The following is a 16,857-nucleotide window of genomic DNA, read 5'->3' as shown; positions in this document are numbered from 1 at the left end:
GGCCACGCCCCCTCCCCGGCCCCGCCCCCAGCCCCGCCCCCGCCGCGGTGGCCACGCCCCATCCCCCTGGCACGGGCACGGTGTCTGGACCACGTGAACATTTTTTTATTAATAATTTTTTACACATTAAAAGATCAGACGCGGGGAGAAAAACCCAACAGTAGAGGAGGAAAAGGGTGTAAAAATGCTGATTTCTGTATCCCAGCGCCCCCCCGCCGCCGCCCCTGGCCAGCAAAGGATGGGGGCCTAATACAACCCCCATCCTGGCAAAGGGGCACCACAAAGCCAAATTTGCATTAAACCCCCTCCCCGACACCCAAAACACGGGGCTGAAGGAGGGAGAGGTGCGAATCTGCCCCCATCCACCCCTGCGCCTCACCCACATCCCAAGGGACATCCCACCTCGGGATGCAGCTGAACACACATCAAACCAGTTCCTTCCCAGCTAAAAAAATATTAAACTCGTGAGGAGGAAGGCAGGGAGGAGCCTTCCCGGAGAAAGACTCATTCAAGGTTAGCTGGAGAAGGGCGTCACAGGCACTGTGTGGCCCGGTGTCCTCAGCTGCCCCAACTCAGAGCTGGGAGCTAAACCAAAATCCCTTTTCCCCTCCCTGCCCTGGTTTTGAGTCACTGAGAAGACTCAGCCCCCACTGATCCCTTCTCCCCCTCTCTGTGCCCAGGGCTGTCACCTGCAGGATCCTCATGGAAGCAAGGGATGAGCCCTGGGGGGACCAGGAGAAATACATCCCCCCACACTCCCCCTTGCTCCCAGATTTTCCTTCATGCCACGTTATTCTGGCTCTCAGGAAGCCGAGCAGTTATGAGGTCAAAATACAGCATCGTGTGAGTGTAATAAACCAACAGTACAGTTTCTGTTCTTAAAATTAACGACATAAACTACATGCACGTTACAAAACCCTCCCAAAACAGCAGATAATCAAATTCTTCGTAGCAAAGGCCAAGAGAAGAGAGAGACTAAAATCAAAAACCTGCTTCCCCTCACCTTCCTGCTACAGACAGAGTGAGGGGAGGAATAGACAAACACCCGGAAGGTCCTGGAGAGAGGAATATTTGCCTCAGAGAATGTCTTCCCCCATGTCCCCACACCCAAAAACAAGACAGGGAAAACCAATCATCAAAACCGTAGCTCAGCTGAAGCCAAAAAACCTCTTCTCATCAGGAGTGTCGGCATCACAGAGCTCACATGGTACCCCCAAAAAGTGCATTTTTAGAAAAAAAAAAAATGAAGGTTGGGGAGACGAGGGCAGAGGAAGCGAGAGGGAGGCAGCCTGGGAAGGGCTGGTTTTCCTGGGAAGGGCTAGTTTCCCCGGAAAGCACTCTGTGCAGCTGAGGAGGCCGCCCCGGCCGCTGCGTTCTGGAAGCTCCTGTTGGTGAGGATGCCTTGGGAAAACTCTTCCTGGGCCCTTTGGAAGCTGGCTCCTGTGCGCCGATACAGGGAATGCACCTGGGAACGAAAGGGGAGGGAAGGAATGAATCTGACCAGCACGTGGCCGTGGGACTGCTGCGCACACCGGGCTTTTCCTTGGCTCTGCTGCTAACCATGGCACCATCCACCTTGGCAGCTGCAGAGGATGGGCTGGAGCCAGTGGCTCCATCGCTCCCAGCACGGGGCGCTGCAGATTGCAGGAGACCTTCATTTGCTGTAAAATGCGGAGTTCTCGGCAAAATCACTGGTTTCAGACCCAAAACTCCCCACGCTGTGACGGCACAGACTTAACCCAGCATTTACTGGAGGGCAGGACCTGAAGGTGCCAACAGCATCAGGTATTTCCTTCGAGATAAAAGGAGGAGAAAAGAAGGGAGCACCAACACAAACAGGATCAGCCCAGGCTGTCCTCGCCTTCCCCCAAGCTCCAGTTCTGCTGTGCCTGCAGAAATCCTGCCCTGCTGTGGTCAGGCAGGAGGAGGGAGGAGGGCTGTGCTTAGGAGCCAGTGGGAAGGCACTCGCTGGGATCCCATCAGGGCTTGACCAGCCCCACAACGCTGTGGGAGCAGTGACTGAAAGGCCCTGGATCCTGAACAGAGCCACGGCCACCTCTGCTCTGCCAGCTCCGGGCAGGACAAGGGGCAATGGTCTGAAACTGCCAGAGGGCAGGGTTAGATGGGGCATCAGGAAATAATCCTTCTCTGTGAGCATGGGCAGGCCCTGGCACAGGGTGCCCAGAGCAGCTGTGGCTGCCCCTGGATCCCTGGCAGTGTCCAAGGCCAGGCTGGACACTGAGCTTGGAGCACCCTGGGACAGTGGGAGGTGTCCCTTCCCTTGGCGGGGGGGGGCAGGGAGTAAGATGAGCTTTAAGGTCCCTTCCAACCCAAATCACTCCATGATTCTACAGCTCCAAAGGGAGGCTCCTTCCTGTTTCAAGAGTGTCCAAGAAATTTGGCACCGATGCAGGAAGCACAAGCAAAAATACTTTAATTAAAACCTCTTGACCCACCAGTGCCCCGATCCCATCATCATTCCCAGACGGGCGAATGGAGGCGTCAAACCCAGGACCCCTGGGAGCAGCCTGAGCTCTGCTGGCCTCCAAGCCACTCACCTGCTTGAGGAGGAAGAGGGAGAGGACGGCGCAGAGCGTGAAGAACGCTGCCACCACCATCATGATCACCGCCACGGCCAGGTTCCCGTGCACCTCCGACAGCGCCGCGATCCAGCCGCTGGCAGGGAGAGGAGAGCGGGCTGAGCATGGACAGCATTCCAGCACAGCACCAGATGGAGCACAGGAGGGACAGGCACCCACACGTGCTTCAGGGGAAGGTTACAGGGGAGTGATAACAAGCTGTGGAAACAGGAGCCTGGAGCTCATCCAGGGCCTTGTTTTGGGGATGGAGTTTCCATCAGCATTGTTAGAGGAGGATTGTGCTCATCCCACCCACGTTCCAGCCCTGTGCCCTCCCCTCAGGCAGCAAAATCAATACCCTTGGCGCCAACAGTGACTTCCATGGTCACCTTCTCAAAATTCAGCCAAGTGGGGTAAAGATAGGCCAGAACAGCTAAATTGGAAGGGATCAGCTGGCAGGTCTGGAGCCCGGACCTGTGTGTCACCCTGACAGGGATGTAAGGCTTGGGAGCAGGAGGAAGAGGCAGGAAGGGATGGAGGTGGTGAAACCCTGGCACAGAGAGGCTGTGGCTGCCCCATCCCTGGAAATGTCCCAGGCCAGGTTGGACAGGGCTTGGAGCAGCCTGGGATAGTGGAAGGTGTTCCTTGGCAGGGGAGTGGAATATGATCAGTTTTAAGGCCCCTTCCAACCCAAACCAATCTGTGATTCCACAGCTCTAAGTTACAGACACTGGGAGCTGTTGAAGGGAAGGGGCAGGGAGAACTCAAGGAGTTACCAGCGCTTGGCTGCGGCTGAAAATACCAAGACACCACACTCCAAACACCTTCCTGGGTGCTGGAGAAAGGAACCTTTCCAACTGCTAAACCAAGCACGCCGTGTGCCACCAGGAGAGGGGGAACGGAGCGAGCCAAAGGGTCCCATCCGACGTGTGGCACCGCTTCTCGCGGCTCAGGGAAGTGGGAAGGCACACCATGCACTGCAGCCAAAAATATCCACGCTGTCTGGCGGGAGGAAACGGAGCAGAAAGCTCCAGGCAGCCTCTCCAAGCCAGACTAAACCCGGAGTGCCCCCTCCCCGTGACTCAGGCAGCGGGGGGAGGCCGGGGACAGCTCTGCCCACGAGCCCTTCTGCAGGCAGCGGGCAAAAATAGACAGCAGCTCCCACCTGAAGGCTTCCCCTCGGGAGAACCACCACGGGCTGCTAACCTTTTCCCTGTGCTCCCTAACTGCGGAATCGGAGCTGCAGCCAGGGCAGCAAGGCGAAAGGAAAGGCTGTGCTCTCCCTGCAGGGCACAGCTGCTGACACGAGGCTGCTGGACCCACTCCAGAAGCCCAGGCTCACCCTTCTGGACAATGTCACCGAGAAAGGGCGAGGCTAAAACCCTCCCTGCTTATCTCAGCCCACCACCAACACACTCCAGGGAAATTCAGGAAGAGTTTGGGGACAGAGTCAGGCTGGTGGCAGCAGTATCTAGCTGAGCAGTACCCGGATTTCAGGTCAGAGATCCCTCAGCCCCACACAGCTCGCAGGGAAGGCTCCAGTTTAAACAAGGCAGGTCTGGTTCACACTAGAGGAGCAAATATGATCTGTGCTGAGTGAGGGAGAAGGCGACAGAAGAGGCATGGAAGAGTTATCACAGAATGGTTTTGGTTGGAAGTGGCAGGGTGGCAGGGACACCTTCGACTGGACCAGGTCACTCCAAGCTCTGTCCAACCTGGCCTTGGACACTTCCAGGGATGGGGCAGCCACAGCTTCTCTGGGCACCCTGTGCCAGGGCCTCCCCACCCTCATGGGGAAGGATTCCTTCCCAACATCCAGTAATTCACACAGTCCCATCTGCACCGAAGCCGCCAAGGAACGTGCTTTGCTGGGATTAGGATGGGAAGAGCAGAGCAGGGAGGCGGCCCAGCTGGGACCTGCCACGGCTGTGCCTGGGCTGAGAGAGGAAAACCACAGGAGAAAGAACAGGCAGCTGTCAGAAACAGGCCCCAGAGCTCCTGCCAGTCACAGCCCTGGTGAGAAAAAGGATCTGTGGCACGGCAGGCAGCGAAGCCAAGCTTACCTGTCTCCCCAGCCAGGAATTCCGACAGCCTGGATGATGTAGATTGCTATTTGGCAGAAGAAGACGAAAAAGAAGACGAAGAAGCTGAAGGAGCTGTCAGACCTGCGGGAGAGATGGCAGCAGGAGTGAAACCCGTGATCCCTGCACTGAGTCCCTGCTCCAAGAGGAGGGGAACAACTTCAGTGAACTCCTTTCTCCAGGGAAGAGCTCCTGAGGAGAGGTGATCTGGAGAGGAACTGGGCACCCAAATGTGTCCACTGCAAATCCAACACTCTGCCCAGTGCAGAATGGGGTGAAGGCAGTTCCCTCCACAAATGCAGCGTGCCCAACATCAATGTACCAAACAGTGTCTCAGAAATGAACAAAGCGAATAAAAAATGAATCAAAAGCACCCTGTGTCTGCCTAGGCTTGGGTTTCAGGATGAAAAAGGATCACCGTAATTAAGTTCTATCAGACAGATCTAATATGTTTAGTAACATAGTGGTTTGGGTTTATCTAATGATGCAAAGAGCTGGAAAAATCCTGCAGGCAATACACGATGGGAACAGATAGACCCAAAGCTCCTCCCACTAAGAGATACATCCCCGTTACAGAAAAAAACCCAGCACTTGCCTGAAAGCCTTGTAAATTGGTCGGTACCAACAGAGAAAGGCACAAGGGGTGAATAAAATTAACCACAGAATCGAGAGACCAAAGTCTACTCCTCTGCTATTGTCGACTGTGAACCACGCCAGGCAAGCGAGCAGGTTCAGGAGCAGGGTGATGGAATGCACTGTTCGGGGTGGGAGAGAGAGAGAAAAAACATCAGCAAGCTCTTGTGAACTCCAAGGCATCCCTAACCTCTCACTGAACACAGGGAGAGCTGCAGAAATTAAGGTGACTTTGGGCCATCTAATTTCCCTGCCCCCCTTGGAGAGGAAACAGAGCTTGACCTAAGGAGCTCATCTGACCCTGATGCTTACGGCCAAATCTTAAATAGCTGTTCCAGCCTCCATTAAACAATTAAAATTCTGTCATGAACGAGCTATTCCCAAAGCATAAACTTGGGGTTCTTCATATTTACCTTCATAAGAAAGGAGGGAAACACGATTTTAGCCTTGCAGACAACACCACCAGAATTCACTGTGTGACAGAGCTCAAGCTTTTCACACAGAACCTCCTCAGAAAGGATTCTGACTGTTGTTCGAGCCATTAACTTACACATCCACAAGTAATAGAGCATCTTGCATATCCGCTGGTAGTCAGCTGGGATGTCTGCGGAAAAATCCTGATAGAAGCACGGCTTGATGGGACAGTTCTTGGGAAGAGGCGGCCAGTTGTTCTGCCTCGCTGTGGAAGGGAGGAAGGAGCAGCTCTTCACTTGCTCTTCTCTCGCCGAAAGACTAATTCACACCCCAGAATTTCCAAGCAGCCGTCCAGCTATTGTTTAATTCATCCATGAAACCCTTGGCAGAGCCTGGGGGGTGGTCAGTTCCTACGGCTGAGCAGGCAGCACAGCAGGAACGGGATAAACTGCTGGCAGACCAGCCGTGTGTGGGGGTTTTCCCTTGAGGGAGGCAGAACTCGGCCGCACTGGCCAAAGGGCCATCACAACCACCATCCCTCAGCCCTGCACGCTCAGATTCAGCCACTTCAAACCAAGATTGGGGGAAATATTGGGTTCCTGTAGTTAAGAGAGCCTTGAGGCTGAAAAGAAGAGCTTTGCTGCTCTCAGTGAGAAGCCTCAGCGGGGCAGTGTCGCTCACCAGCTCTGACACGGGGACAGATCCGTGTCTGAGAGCTTTTGGTGGTGAAAGGCAGCTCAGAGCACACTCGAGGGCAGGGACCCAGCAGAGCTGCCTCCAGCACCCCACCTCTGAGCTGCCTTCCCATCATGGAAGCTGTGGGATGCCAGGCACTGTCCCAGAAGGGTTGCCACAGGGGGACTGGAGTTCTCCTGGCAAACCAAGCAACGCAGGCTGCCCTGGGCCCCCAGGGAGGGTGGGCAGAGTCAGTACTCACGGTCGATACTGGCTGCGTGGCTCTGCAGCTCCCTTTCCTTCTTCTCCAGCTCAGCTGCCTTCCTCTCTAGCTCTGCCTGCTGCTGGAGCAGCCCTGCCTGTGCCGCTGCAGCCACGGCCTGGAGAGGAGACAGAGAGATCAGAGGGGTCAGCCCTGCCCGGGGCCGGGCTGCGGTGGCACCACCAGGTGCCAGGCTGGGAGGGAAGCAGGGCACAGGGTGACATGAAAGCTCAGCCTCAGACGTCTTGATTCTGCCACTGGAGGACAAAATCAAGTTATCCTGCAGGGGGATAGGGCTGGGAGAGCCCTCAGGAGGCTTATCCACAGCTTCTTCTACCCCTCAGTTCACCTCACTGCTCTGAGCACCTCACAAGAGTGGTGAGCAGGGCTCCTGGGCTTGCCAGGACAATTCCCTTGCCAGCTTGGAGAGGAAGGGCAAGACAGCTGCCTACCACACCTCTTAAGGATCTCTTCTACCTGTTTGGTATTCTGAGGAATGATTCTTTCTCCCAGCAGCCTCAGTTCTTTGGATGAGGGTGGTCCTGGCAGTAAGGTACTTGCATTTATGCTCCTGGCACGGAGCGTGTCTGACCAGACACCAGAACGAAGCTAAAAGCATTAGCAGGATACATTCCAGGGTTTCCAGAGGGAAGCCAGAGCCAACAGGACACAAGGCAAAGCGAGCTCTGCCACCAGAGGGACAGGGAAGGAGATAGAAGAAGGACTGCATGAGTGTATTCCCTATAAAGATCCGCCTCGCAACCGCAAGCTGGAAAGATCACCTGCAAGCTTCCCAGTCACCACCTCGGGGAACCCCGCTGCCCTGTACTCCCAGAGGCCCTGGGAGCTCGTGGAGGCTGGGAAGGCAGCAGAGAAGGGCCTTACCTGTGGAGTGGGCTCCACAGACGTCTGCAGAACGGCCGGCTGCGAGTGGCCCGAGGGCTGCGCCGCCGGCGTCGTCCGCGCCGCATTCGTCTGCACAGAGACCAAGGCAACCAGGTAAAAACATGGCAGGAGAAACACAGCAGGCTCTTGGTGAATTGTTTAAACCACAAATCCCGGCTTCCTGCCCTCCTCCTCCCACCTGGCTCGTGGCAGCAGCCAGGGAATACGGATGAGGCTCCCCTAGCCATCCATCAGCGGCACCGCCGGGACAGCTCAGCTCCCAGCCCAGGGACCAAATAAATCCTGCTGTGTCCTGCCACAAACCATCTTCCCCTTCACACTTCACGTGGCTTCCCTGCGAGTCAGCAGCCAGCTGGAGAGGAGCTGTTCCACGCCAGTGGAGAGCTCCGGCTGGGAGCTTATTAGTGCTCCACTGCAGGAGCAATTGCCCGCTCCTGCGTGCCACGAGCCACATTCCACGGGGAAATCAGCTGAGAATCCCTCTTTTTGTAAGCTGCGCCTATCAAGGGAACTTCTACACCACTAAAACCACCACCAGGTACGCAGAGCACAAAGACACGTGGCACGTACCAGCTGGGAGCTCTCGGAAAAGGGGTTGAACTCATCCAAGCCACTTTGGCTGGTGTTTGTGAGCTGTGTCACCGAGGGGTCCTGGAGGGAGAGAGCACAAGGATAAATCAGCATTGCATACAGGGTATTATCACTTACAGCATTACATTGTCCAGTCTGGAAAAGGCCTTTAAGAACATCAGGTCCATCCTATCTGTGCTGCCTGCCTTCCATCTGCTCGTTAGCTGGGAATTGGAGGTGGTGAAACACATCCCTGCCACAGGGGGATGGCCCTGGCTGGCATGGAATTTAAATATCCAAGGAGGTGACTACCAGCAAGGCAAGATTTGTGAGCAGAAATAATCTCCTGTTCAGCCAAGAGGTATGTCTGAACAACCACAGCGTGCTTTGTGCAGGTTACTTCTGCTCACCTACAGAGAGTTATTCCTAATTTCCAGGGATCTGGATTCATCCAGATCAGCAGGTTGCTTGGCCTCACAAAGCAAGCATGGAGCCACAAAGTACAGTAGAGCCACACAAAATGAGGTTTTAGATATGACTGATCCTGGCTGAGAGATGCCAGCAAGCTAAAATGCCAATGATTGCTCAGGAGAAGTGAAACACTCAGGAAAATTGAGCTGGAGGTGTGACACCAATTATTTAAGGAGGTTTTAATGCTGCTGGCATAACAGCTCTCACTTCTGCTCACAGCACCTCCCACTTGTCTCCATCAAATCCTCTGATGTTTAAAAACAGGCTCTCTGCACCTCTGAGAACACCTCTCTGCCCTCACCTGCAACGCACGCAGCTGTTTCTATCTCCTCTTTTCTACACACTGCTTTCCATGCAGAAATTCCTCTCGGACAGCCAGACATTGCCCTCTGGAGCTCCTCTCTGCAGTTATTCCAGAAACAAGGCCCTTTTGAACTCAGCAATCCTCCTGCCTGGCAACCCGAGAGCTGGGTGTGGGTCAGAAAATTAAAAAGTGGCTCCTTATCCCTCCCTCAGCAACTCGAGTGTCCAGACCAGTCCTCGTAATTTAGTGCTTAATGGGGTGAGAAGCAACCGAGGCTGCGCCAGGGCGTGCAGGGGCTGCCGGAGCCGGCGCGCTGCAGGAAAAGCCCTCTGGAGCCATTCCCGGGGTTCTAGCGCAGCCTTCTGCCGAGCAGGATGCACACGGAGCAGCTGATGAGCAGCTCCCCGGCTCCTGCATGGCAGGCACTCCCTGCCAACAGGTCGCACTCGTTTGTGAATCACCCCGGGCTGAGGCACGGCGCCTTCGGAGCACTCGGATGCTGCTCGGGGAGGAAGGGCTGCAAAAAGTGGGAAGAACCGGCAGGACTGCCATGCTGGAAACCAAACGTGCTTTTGTTTCGCTCCTGAGTCCTCTGGAAGCTTCAGCTGTGCAGAGATAAGGGCTGTCAGCACAAGTTGACCCTTCCCCTCACACACGACCGTGCTGCACATCAGCACAAACTCTTCAGTCCAGAACATGTGAGCCCCAGCTGGACTAAAGTCCAGCAGAAGACAACTGCACAAGGAAGAGAAACTCCCTTCAAGGCATGGGAGGTGGAAAGTGAAAGCTGCATGACCCTCTGGAGAGCCCGGGTGGTCAGGCTGGCAGGAAAGCGCTCGGAAATAAGGGGGAATGCTACAGTACCACCGTAAAACACCCATTTTACTTCCCTGGGCTCACCTCCACCCCAAAAGAAAGCGGGAGGCTCTCCAAAGGCAGGGAGAGCAGCACCACTGCTTCAGCTGCACCACGGTTTGACTCCCAAGGCAGACAAGCTCTCATCCCACTGCACAGCTCTAAAAAAAATCACTTAATGAGGCCGTAAGGCCAAGGCACAGCAGCTCGGCTTAACTCGCCTGCTATTGTGCAAGTGTGTCTAAAATAGGAACCCAAAGAGGAGGGAATGTGCAACAAAGCTGAAGTGTTTGGACATGTGCCTGGGTAGGGCAGGAAGGAAAGCAGAGGGTGATACACAGGCAGCAGCTTCCGTGAGCCCGGAGCAGGCAGCGTGCGGGATGAGCGAGCACCAGGAACGCAGAGATACGAGGAGGTGCCCACAAACTTCATGTTCTACAGTTATTTTCTGCCAGCTACGCAGCAAAAGGCAGCTGAGCCTCCTGAAACAAGCGTGGGCCTGGTCCTTGGAAGGGATCAGGAGCCACAGGAGGTGTGTCCAGCCACAAAGCTCACTAATCAATGGCTCGACCTGCGGGATGCCAGCGAGCAGATCTCATTTGTTGCCCTTCCACCAGCACTTCCTCAAGTGCCAGGGACGTGTGATGCCATTTTTTCATGGCTTCAGATGCCCCCAGCACAGAGTAACTCCACATCTCAAGCAAACTGCACTGCCATGAATATTAAAACTATTTTCAAATGCAGCAAATAGGAAGCTGCTGTCGCGCTGCCGAAAGGTTTGGATACAACAGGTTTGTGCAAGAAATTCTATTTTTTCTTTTCCTTCTGCTCCCACGGATTAAAGAAACAAAATGAGAGGCCTCTTTAGATGAGATCAAGGAAAAAGAGCTCAACCTAGAATCACCTGGAACTTAACACAGTTGTCAAAATATCACAGGATTGCCCCAAATATAACCAGTCCTGCAGACTCAGAGTGCTGCCACTGCCTGGAAGATGCACCGAGAGAAATCTTGAGGATTTTATTATTGGTATCTCTGAAAAGGATGGAAGTTTCCAGCTCTGTCTGAGGCTTGGACCAAAGTTTTGGAGACAGCTGCCATTTCCAGCAGGTTACTAGATAAAGGAAGGAAGTTAATCATCTCTCATTAACTGGTTACAATAAGTAACAGAGAAGCCAGAGATATTTTTAACAGGATCAAAGCAGCTTATTTTACACAAAGCTTAACAAACAGCATGAACAAAGTCTCCCAAAAAGGCAAAGATCCTGGTCACGTCAGGACTGGAGGATCTGGGGATCCCCAGCAAGGAGGGACAACCCTGGTGCTGCGGCAAGAGAGATCCACCAGCGGGGCTGGGAGGGTGAGGATGCTTCTGCTCCTTCCAGAGCACGTGGAAGGGGGTGTCAGTGGGACACTGTCACCCCAGCACAGAGCCAACACCTGGGTCCAGCCCCTGGCAGCGAACAGGCTGTCCCACAGGCTGGGATTGCATTTCAAATCAGACCAACAAGGCTTCGAGGCTCCAGCAAGCAGCAGTCAAAAGTTCCTCACAACCAGCTGCTGGGGACTGGGGGATTTTTCTTAGAAAAAAAAAAAAAGGCAAGACAAAACCTCACAGTCCTGAAAGGAGGCTACAGAACCTTCCACAAGGAGCAGATGAGCTGCAAAGAGCCGTCACAGGGGAATCCAGGGTGGGACATACGTTAGTCGTCCTTAAGAAGTGAGCCTGACATGGGAGTTACCAGCTGGAAATCACCTTCGACCTCTTTTTGTTTGAACAGTGAATAAAGAGTGAGCACGGCCCTGTTCTGTCAGATACCAGGACAGCTTTAATGTGCACAAAGCACAGGGAGATGACAAGAAAGATGGAGACGGACTTTTCATAAGGGCCTGAAGTGACAGAACAAGGGAGAATGGCTTCAAACTGACAGAGATCAGATTGAATATTAGGAGATTCTCCCCTGTGAGGGAGGTGGAGCCCTGGCACAGGGTGCCCAGAGCAGCTGTGGCTGCCCCTGGATCCCTGGCACTGCCCAAGGCCAGGCTGGACATTGGGGCTTGGAGCAGCCTGGGACAGTGGGAGGTGTCCCTGCCCATGGCAGGGGGCGGGACTGGATGAGCTTTAAGGTCCCTTCGAACCCAAACAATTCTGTGATTCTAGGAATATGTACTTCTTAGAGCCGCAGCAACAAATCCCATGTCCATGAACAGCAATATATTCCACCCCTCAGAACAAACATCAGAGGAACACGATCGTCCCAACCCTTCCCATTCCTCAGAGTCACAAGACCATGTTAAAATAAAAGTGAGGAAGAAGAGAAAGAATTTTTTCACTCTGATTCCTCAAAAGACTCAGCTTCACCAACAAAGAAATCCAAGGTCAGGAAAACACTCCTTCCTGTGGGTCACATCCCAGCCAAGCAGCAGAGGTGAGGCTGAGCTCACAGAGAGGAGCCCAAGGCCAGACACTGATTTTCACACCACTGCACAGGCACTGTGTCCCAGAGGCCGTTCCAGGCCAACTCCCTGCATAAATGACCCCAATTTGCAGAGGTTAATCCCAGAGAGAAGAAACCCAGTGAACACAAACCAAGTCCTCAGTGACCTTAACAGGAATCTCCTGCTTTGAGCCATGAAATCCACAGCTTTGCCTTAGGAAGTCACTCTTAAGAGCTGAAGCACCTTAAAAACAGACCCAGAGAGAGCCAGCGGACAACCAGACCACCAGGCAGCACGACCAAGAGAGCTCCAGCAATGGATTATTCTGAACAAGCCCACAGCTCAGGCACTCACAGCTGCTGTGCATCCTGAGAGGCAGGAAACCCTCTCCCCACTGCCTGTGGAGGTGAGGGGGGACCGTGCCTGGCTGCAAAGGTGGTGGGAGGCCCCTCCTCGAGGCGAGGAGCAGCCTGGCCCGGGCACAGAGCGGGCGGGACCGCGGGGGCCGCTCATGGGTGACCTGCGGGGAGCTGGGCAAGGGCGACGGGACCCCCGGCCCGGGCTAGAGGGGGACCCGGGGAAGGGGGATAGAGAAGGGAGACGAGACCCTCGGCTCCGGCCAGACGGGGATGCAGGGAGGGGGAGCGGGACCCCCGGCCACAACTGGGGGACAGGGAAGGGGGGCGGGACCCCCGGCCCCGGCGGGAGGGCGGGCAGGAGGATGGGGCGTGCAGAGGAGTGGGACAGGATCTCCGGCCACAGCTGGGGGACAGCGAAGGGGAGCGGGACCCCCGGTCCGGGTGGGGGTTCGGGCAGGGGGTCCCGGGCCGCCCTCGGGGCCGAGGGTCGCGGCCGCCGCACGCCCCCCTGGTCCCGCCCCCTCGCGCTGATTGGGCGCGGCGCGGAGCAGCGGCTCCGCCATTGGCCGGCGGCGCTTCAGTCAGTGCCACGTCCCGGCGTGCGGGGTACGGGGGGCCGGGCCGGGCCGGGCCGGGCCGGGCCGGGCCGGGGGGGGCCGCCCGCGCCCCGCGCCCACCTGGAAGGGGTTGATGTCCACCGGGTCGGCGAACGGGTTGGTGTCGAAGCCCGACATGGGCGCGGTCCGCTCCGCTCCGCTCCCGCCTCCGCCGCTCCTGGCGCTTCCGGGGCAGCCGCGTGACCGGGAGCCGCGTGACGTCACGGCGGCGCGTACAGCTCGCGCGGGTTAACCCTATGGGCGTGGCCGCGTGACGTCACAGCGGCGCTTATAGGCGGCGGGGGAGGGGAGGGGGAAGGGGAGGGGGGCAGGCCCTGCCCGGCCGAGCCATGGCGGAGATCCGGGGTGAGCGGGGCACGGGGCACCCACCGCCCGCGGTGGGGATGGGGGCTCCCGGCTGGGCCACGGGGATGGGGACCCCCCCACCGGGACCCCCCCGGGGCGATGGGGCAGTGGGCCCGTGACTCCTGCTCCCGGCCCGAGCACCCCCAAATCGCCGTGTGATTGTTGAAAATCATCCCCCCATACACTCTCTCCTCCCAAGCCCGTGGTCCTCTCCCTCCCTGACACCCTCTCACCCTGCCCCGGGGGCTTTGGGGGTGTCCGGGAGGATTTTGGGGGGGTTCTTTCTGTGCCCTGCTAACATTTGACTTCCCTCCCGCAGTGTTCCCCCTCTCCTGCGTGGTGCAGAACTATTCCTGGGGGAAGGTGGGCCTGGAAAGCGAGGTGGCCAAGCTGGTGGCCAGTGGTGACCCCCTGGTCCAGATCCAGCCTGACCAGCCCTACGCGGAGGTGAGTGTGTCTGTGTGTCCATTCTGTCCGTGTCTCCGTCCCATCAGTGTGTCCATCCCTGTGTTCGTCCCACCCGGCTCTCACCATCCTGTGTCCTATCAGGATGTGATGCTGACCCCCAGCTGTCCCATGTCCCCTGGGGGGGTGCCTGGGTTGGAGAGAAGCCCGGCATGACTCAGCCCCCGAGGGAGCTGCCAAGGATCATCTCTGGGGCCAAGCAGCCTCTGGAAAAGCCCAAGTCATCCGCCTTGGCTGCCCAGCTCAGGGTGCCATCTGTCTGTTGGTGTCTCGCAGCTGTGGATGGGCACACACCCCCGGGGCGATGCCCTCATCCGGGATAACCGCATCCCCCAAAAGACCCTGGGCCAGTGGATCTCCGACAACACTGCCTGCCTGGGGGCGAAGGTGAAGGACGCCTTCCAGGGACAGCTGCCCTTCCTGTTCAAGGTGCTGTCGGTCAACACCGCCCTGTCTGTCCAGGCGCACCCCAACAAGGTAGGGAGAGCCCCGGATGGGCAGCCCAGCTGGACCCCGTGTCCCTGGGGAGGTCACCCAGCTCCTTTCCCCCCTCTCCAGGAGCTGGCAGCGAAACTCCACGCCCAGTTCCCTGAGCACTATCCCGATGCCAACCACAAGCCCGAAATGGCCATCGCCCTCACCCCCTTCGAGGGCATGTGTGGCTTCCGGCCTGTGGAGGAGATTGTCTCCTTCCTTCAGAGTAAGGATGGAGGGTGCGTGGTCAGACCCTGGAGTGGGGATGGTGGCCGTGCTCCCTTGGGGTGGGGATGGTGGCCATGCTCCCTTGGGATGGGGTTCAGGATGGGGATGGTGGCCATGCTCCCTTGGGATGGGGTTCAGGATGGGGATGGTGGCCGTGCTCCCTTGGGATGGGGCTCAGGATGGGGATGAGGGCCGTGCTCCCTTGGGGTGGCCATGGTGGCCATACTCCCTTGGGTTAGGCTTTGGGGTGTGGATGGGGGCTGTGGTCCCTCGGGATGGAGTTCAGGGCGAGGGCAGTGCTCCCCTGGGATGGGCTTCAGTGTGGGGATGGTCCCTGTGCTCTCCTGGGATGGGGGTGCTGGTTCTGACTGGGGCTGTTCTCCCCTGGGATGGGGGTGCTGGGGCTGCGTTCCCCTGGGGTGGGGGACTGGCTCTGACTGGGGCTGGCCCTGCAGACGTCCCTGAGCTGCGGGCGCTGATCGGGGAGGTGGCAGCAGAGCAGCTGGAGCGCAGTGGGAGCGACGACCCCCGCGGGGTCTCGGCCGCCCTCCGCGTGTGCTTCACCCGCCTCATGAAGAGCGAAAAGAAGTTCTTTGTGGACCAGCTGAACATGCTGGTGAGGAGGATCTCCCAGGAAGGTGAGTCCTGGCTGTGACACCCCAAACTGGTTCGAGGGGCTGTGTTTAGGGGAGAGGCCGGGGCACCCCCAGCTCCCTCCCCATGTTGGGCCTGGTCTCTTCCTGCGCAGCGGCGGAAGGGAAGGACACGTCAGGGAGCAACGGGGACCTGCTGCTGCGGCTGCACTCCCAGTACCCGGGGGACATCGGCTGCTTCACCATTTATTTCCTGAACCTGGTGAGGCTGGAGCCAGGGGAGGCCATGTTCCTGGGAGCCAACGAGCCCCACGCCTACCTGCATGGAGGTGAGTGTCGGGGGGGCTCTCCTAACCCAGCATCCTGCACGGACTGGCTGTGGGAACGTGTGGAAGGGCTGGGGTGGGCTGACAGCACTGCCTCGTCCCCGCAGACTGCGTGGAGATCATGGCGTGCTCGGATAACACGGTGCGCGCCGGGCTCACCCCCAAGTTCATCGATGTGCTCACCTTGTGTGAGATGCTCAACTACACACCAGCACCCAGCAGCTCCAAGATCTTCCCGGCTGCACAGAGCCAGCTCGATCCCAATGTCTACCTCTATGACCCACCCGTGCCAGACTTCACCATCATGAGGATAGAGGTGAGCGATGACAGATCCGCACTGGGGACACCGGCTGGGCTCCAGGTGGGACACCCCGGTGCTGGCTGGGGTTCTCTCCCCTTTGTAATTAGTGTCCCGGCAAGGAGGGAGGGATGCTCAGGCATAATGGGCTGCTTGGCTCTTTATCCTTCCCCTGTTCCCTCTGCCTGGAGCCTGTTCACCTTCTCCAGCAGCTCTGGGCAGAGGGAGAACCAGGAGGAGGACTTGACTGTCCTGGGCTTGGGCTGCTGCAGGCACAGCAAAGGGGTGGGAATGGGGACAACCCCCTTCCAGCTCTCCAGGGAGGAGGAAAGCTGAGGGACACTCCAGCCACAGTGACATTTCCCTTGGCAGATCCCTGCCTCCATCAAGCTGTACCTCATCTCTGCCATGGACTCTGCCAGCATCTTGCTGGTGATCCAAGGGACAGCCGTGGGCACCTCCACAGCTGCAGCCTCCGAGATGTCCCTGCACCGTGGCTCTGTGCTCTTCATCTCGGCCAACGAGAGCATCTCCCTCCACCTCTCCTCACCCGATGGGATGCTGCTCTTCCGAGCCTGCTGCCTCCTCTGAGCAGGACCTGGGACACTTCCTCCACATCACTCCATGTTTGAGTAGATAGAAACTGGTGTGGGCAAAGTCTTCTCGCTTGAAAGTTTTCCCTCCACCTATTAAATCCCCAAACCAGCCCTGATGTATAGAAAGAGCACGTCCATGGATCGACTCCTTGGATGTGGCACAGAGCAGGCTGAGGCTTTCTGCTGCTTCTGGTGGGCTCTTCCCAAGCCTGGCTGATGGCAGCCAGTGTCACCCTTCCCTGGCTGTAAAAGGGGGCTGCGTGGGGGGGTGATGGAGCAGGAGAGTCTCCAGTGCTGTGAATAAAGAGGTGACTTTGTCCCTGGCAAAAGGCAGCGTGCTGGGGGGAGCAGGAGGATGGAAGGGGCCA

At 57.2% G+C, this 16,857-nt stretch overlaps 2 protein-coding genes across 2 annotated transcripts; one reads left to right on the top strand and one right to left on the bottom strand.

The window, feature by feature from the left end:
• Window positions 1–83: 83 nt before the first annotated feature.
• SCAMP2 (secretory carrier membrane protein 2) lies at window positions 84–13,370 on the bottom strand. Its single transcript, XM_039557760.1, has 9 exons — window positions 13,225–13,370; window positions 8,121–8,201; window positions 7,530–7,619; window positions 6,645–6,762; window positions 5,844–5,972; window positions 5,256–5,415; window positions 4,643–4,744; window positions 2,559–2,676; window positions 84–1,465 (listed from the first exon to the last, which is right to left on the bottom strand). Exons 1-9 carry the CDS (start codon window positions 13,279–13,281, stop codon window positions 1,319–1,321), a joined length of 1,002 nt encoding a protein of 333 aa, XP_039413694.1. The 5' UTR covers window positions 13,282–13,370; the 3' UTR covers window positions 84–1,318.
• An 87-nt stretch (window positions 13,371–13,457) lies between these two features.
• Window positions 13,458–16,813, top strand: MPI (mannose phosphate isomerase). Its single transcript, XM_039557759.1, has 8 exons — window positions 13,458–13,509; window positions 13,829–13,956; window positions 14,251–14,451; window positions 14,533–14,674; window positions 15,132–15,314; window positions 15,425–15,598; window positions 15,703–15,911; window positions 16,266–16,813. Exons 1-8 carry the CDS (start codon window positions 13,494–13,496, stop codon window positions 16,482–16,484), a joined length of 1,272 nt encoding a protein of 423 aa, XP_039413693.1. The 5' UTR covers window positions 13,458–13,493; the 3' UTR covers window positions 16,485–16,813.
• Window positions 16,814–16,857: the final 44 nt, after the last annotated feature.

This window comes from Corvus cornix, chromosome 10, assembly GCF_000738735.6.
Source record: "Corvus cornix cornix isolate S_Up_H32 chromosome 10, ASM73873v5, whole genome shotgun sequence".
Classification (NCBI taxonomy): Eukaryota; Metazoa; Chordata; class Aves; order Passeriformes; family Corvidae; genus Corvus; species Corvus cornix.
This window is presented reverse-complemented; position numbering and strand designations above follow the sequence as displayed.

Bases quoted from the DNA above. Each gene is read 5' to 3' on its own strand.
- SCAMP2 (XM_039557760.1), bottom strand. From the start codon at position 13,281: ATGTCGGGCTTCGACACCAACCCGTTCGCCGACCCGGTGGACATCAAC. The intron at 7,620-8,120 runs GTACGTGCCACG...GTCTCTGTGCAG, and splicing joins TTTCCGAGAGCTCCCAGCTG to ACGAATGCGGCGCGGACGAC. The intron at 6,763-7,529 runs GTAAGGCCCTTC...TCTCCTCTCCAG, and splicing joins CTGTGGAGCCCACTCCACAG to GCCGTGGCTGCAGCGGCACA.
- MPI (XM_039557759.1), top strand. The intron at 15,599-15,702 runs GTGAGTGTCGGG...TCGTCCCCGCAG, and splicing joins CCACGCCTACCTGCATGGAG to ACTGCGTGGAGATCATGGCG. The intron at 15,912-16,265 runs GTGAGCGATGAC...TTCCCTTGGCAG, and splicing joins TCACCATCATGAGGATAGAG to ATCCCTGCCTCCATCAAGCT.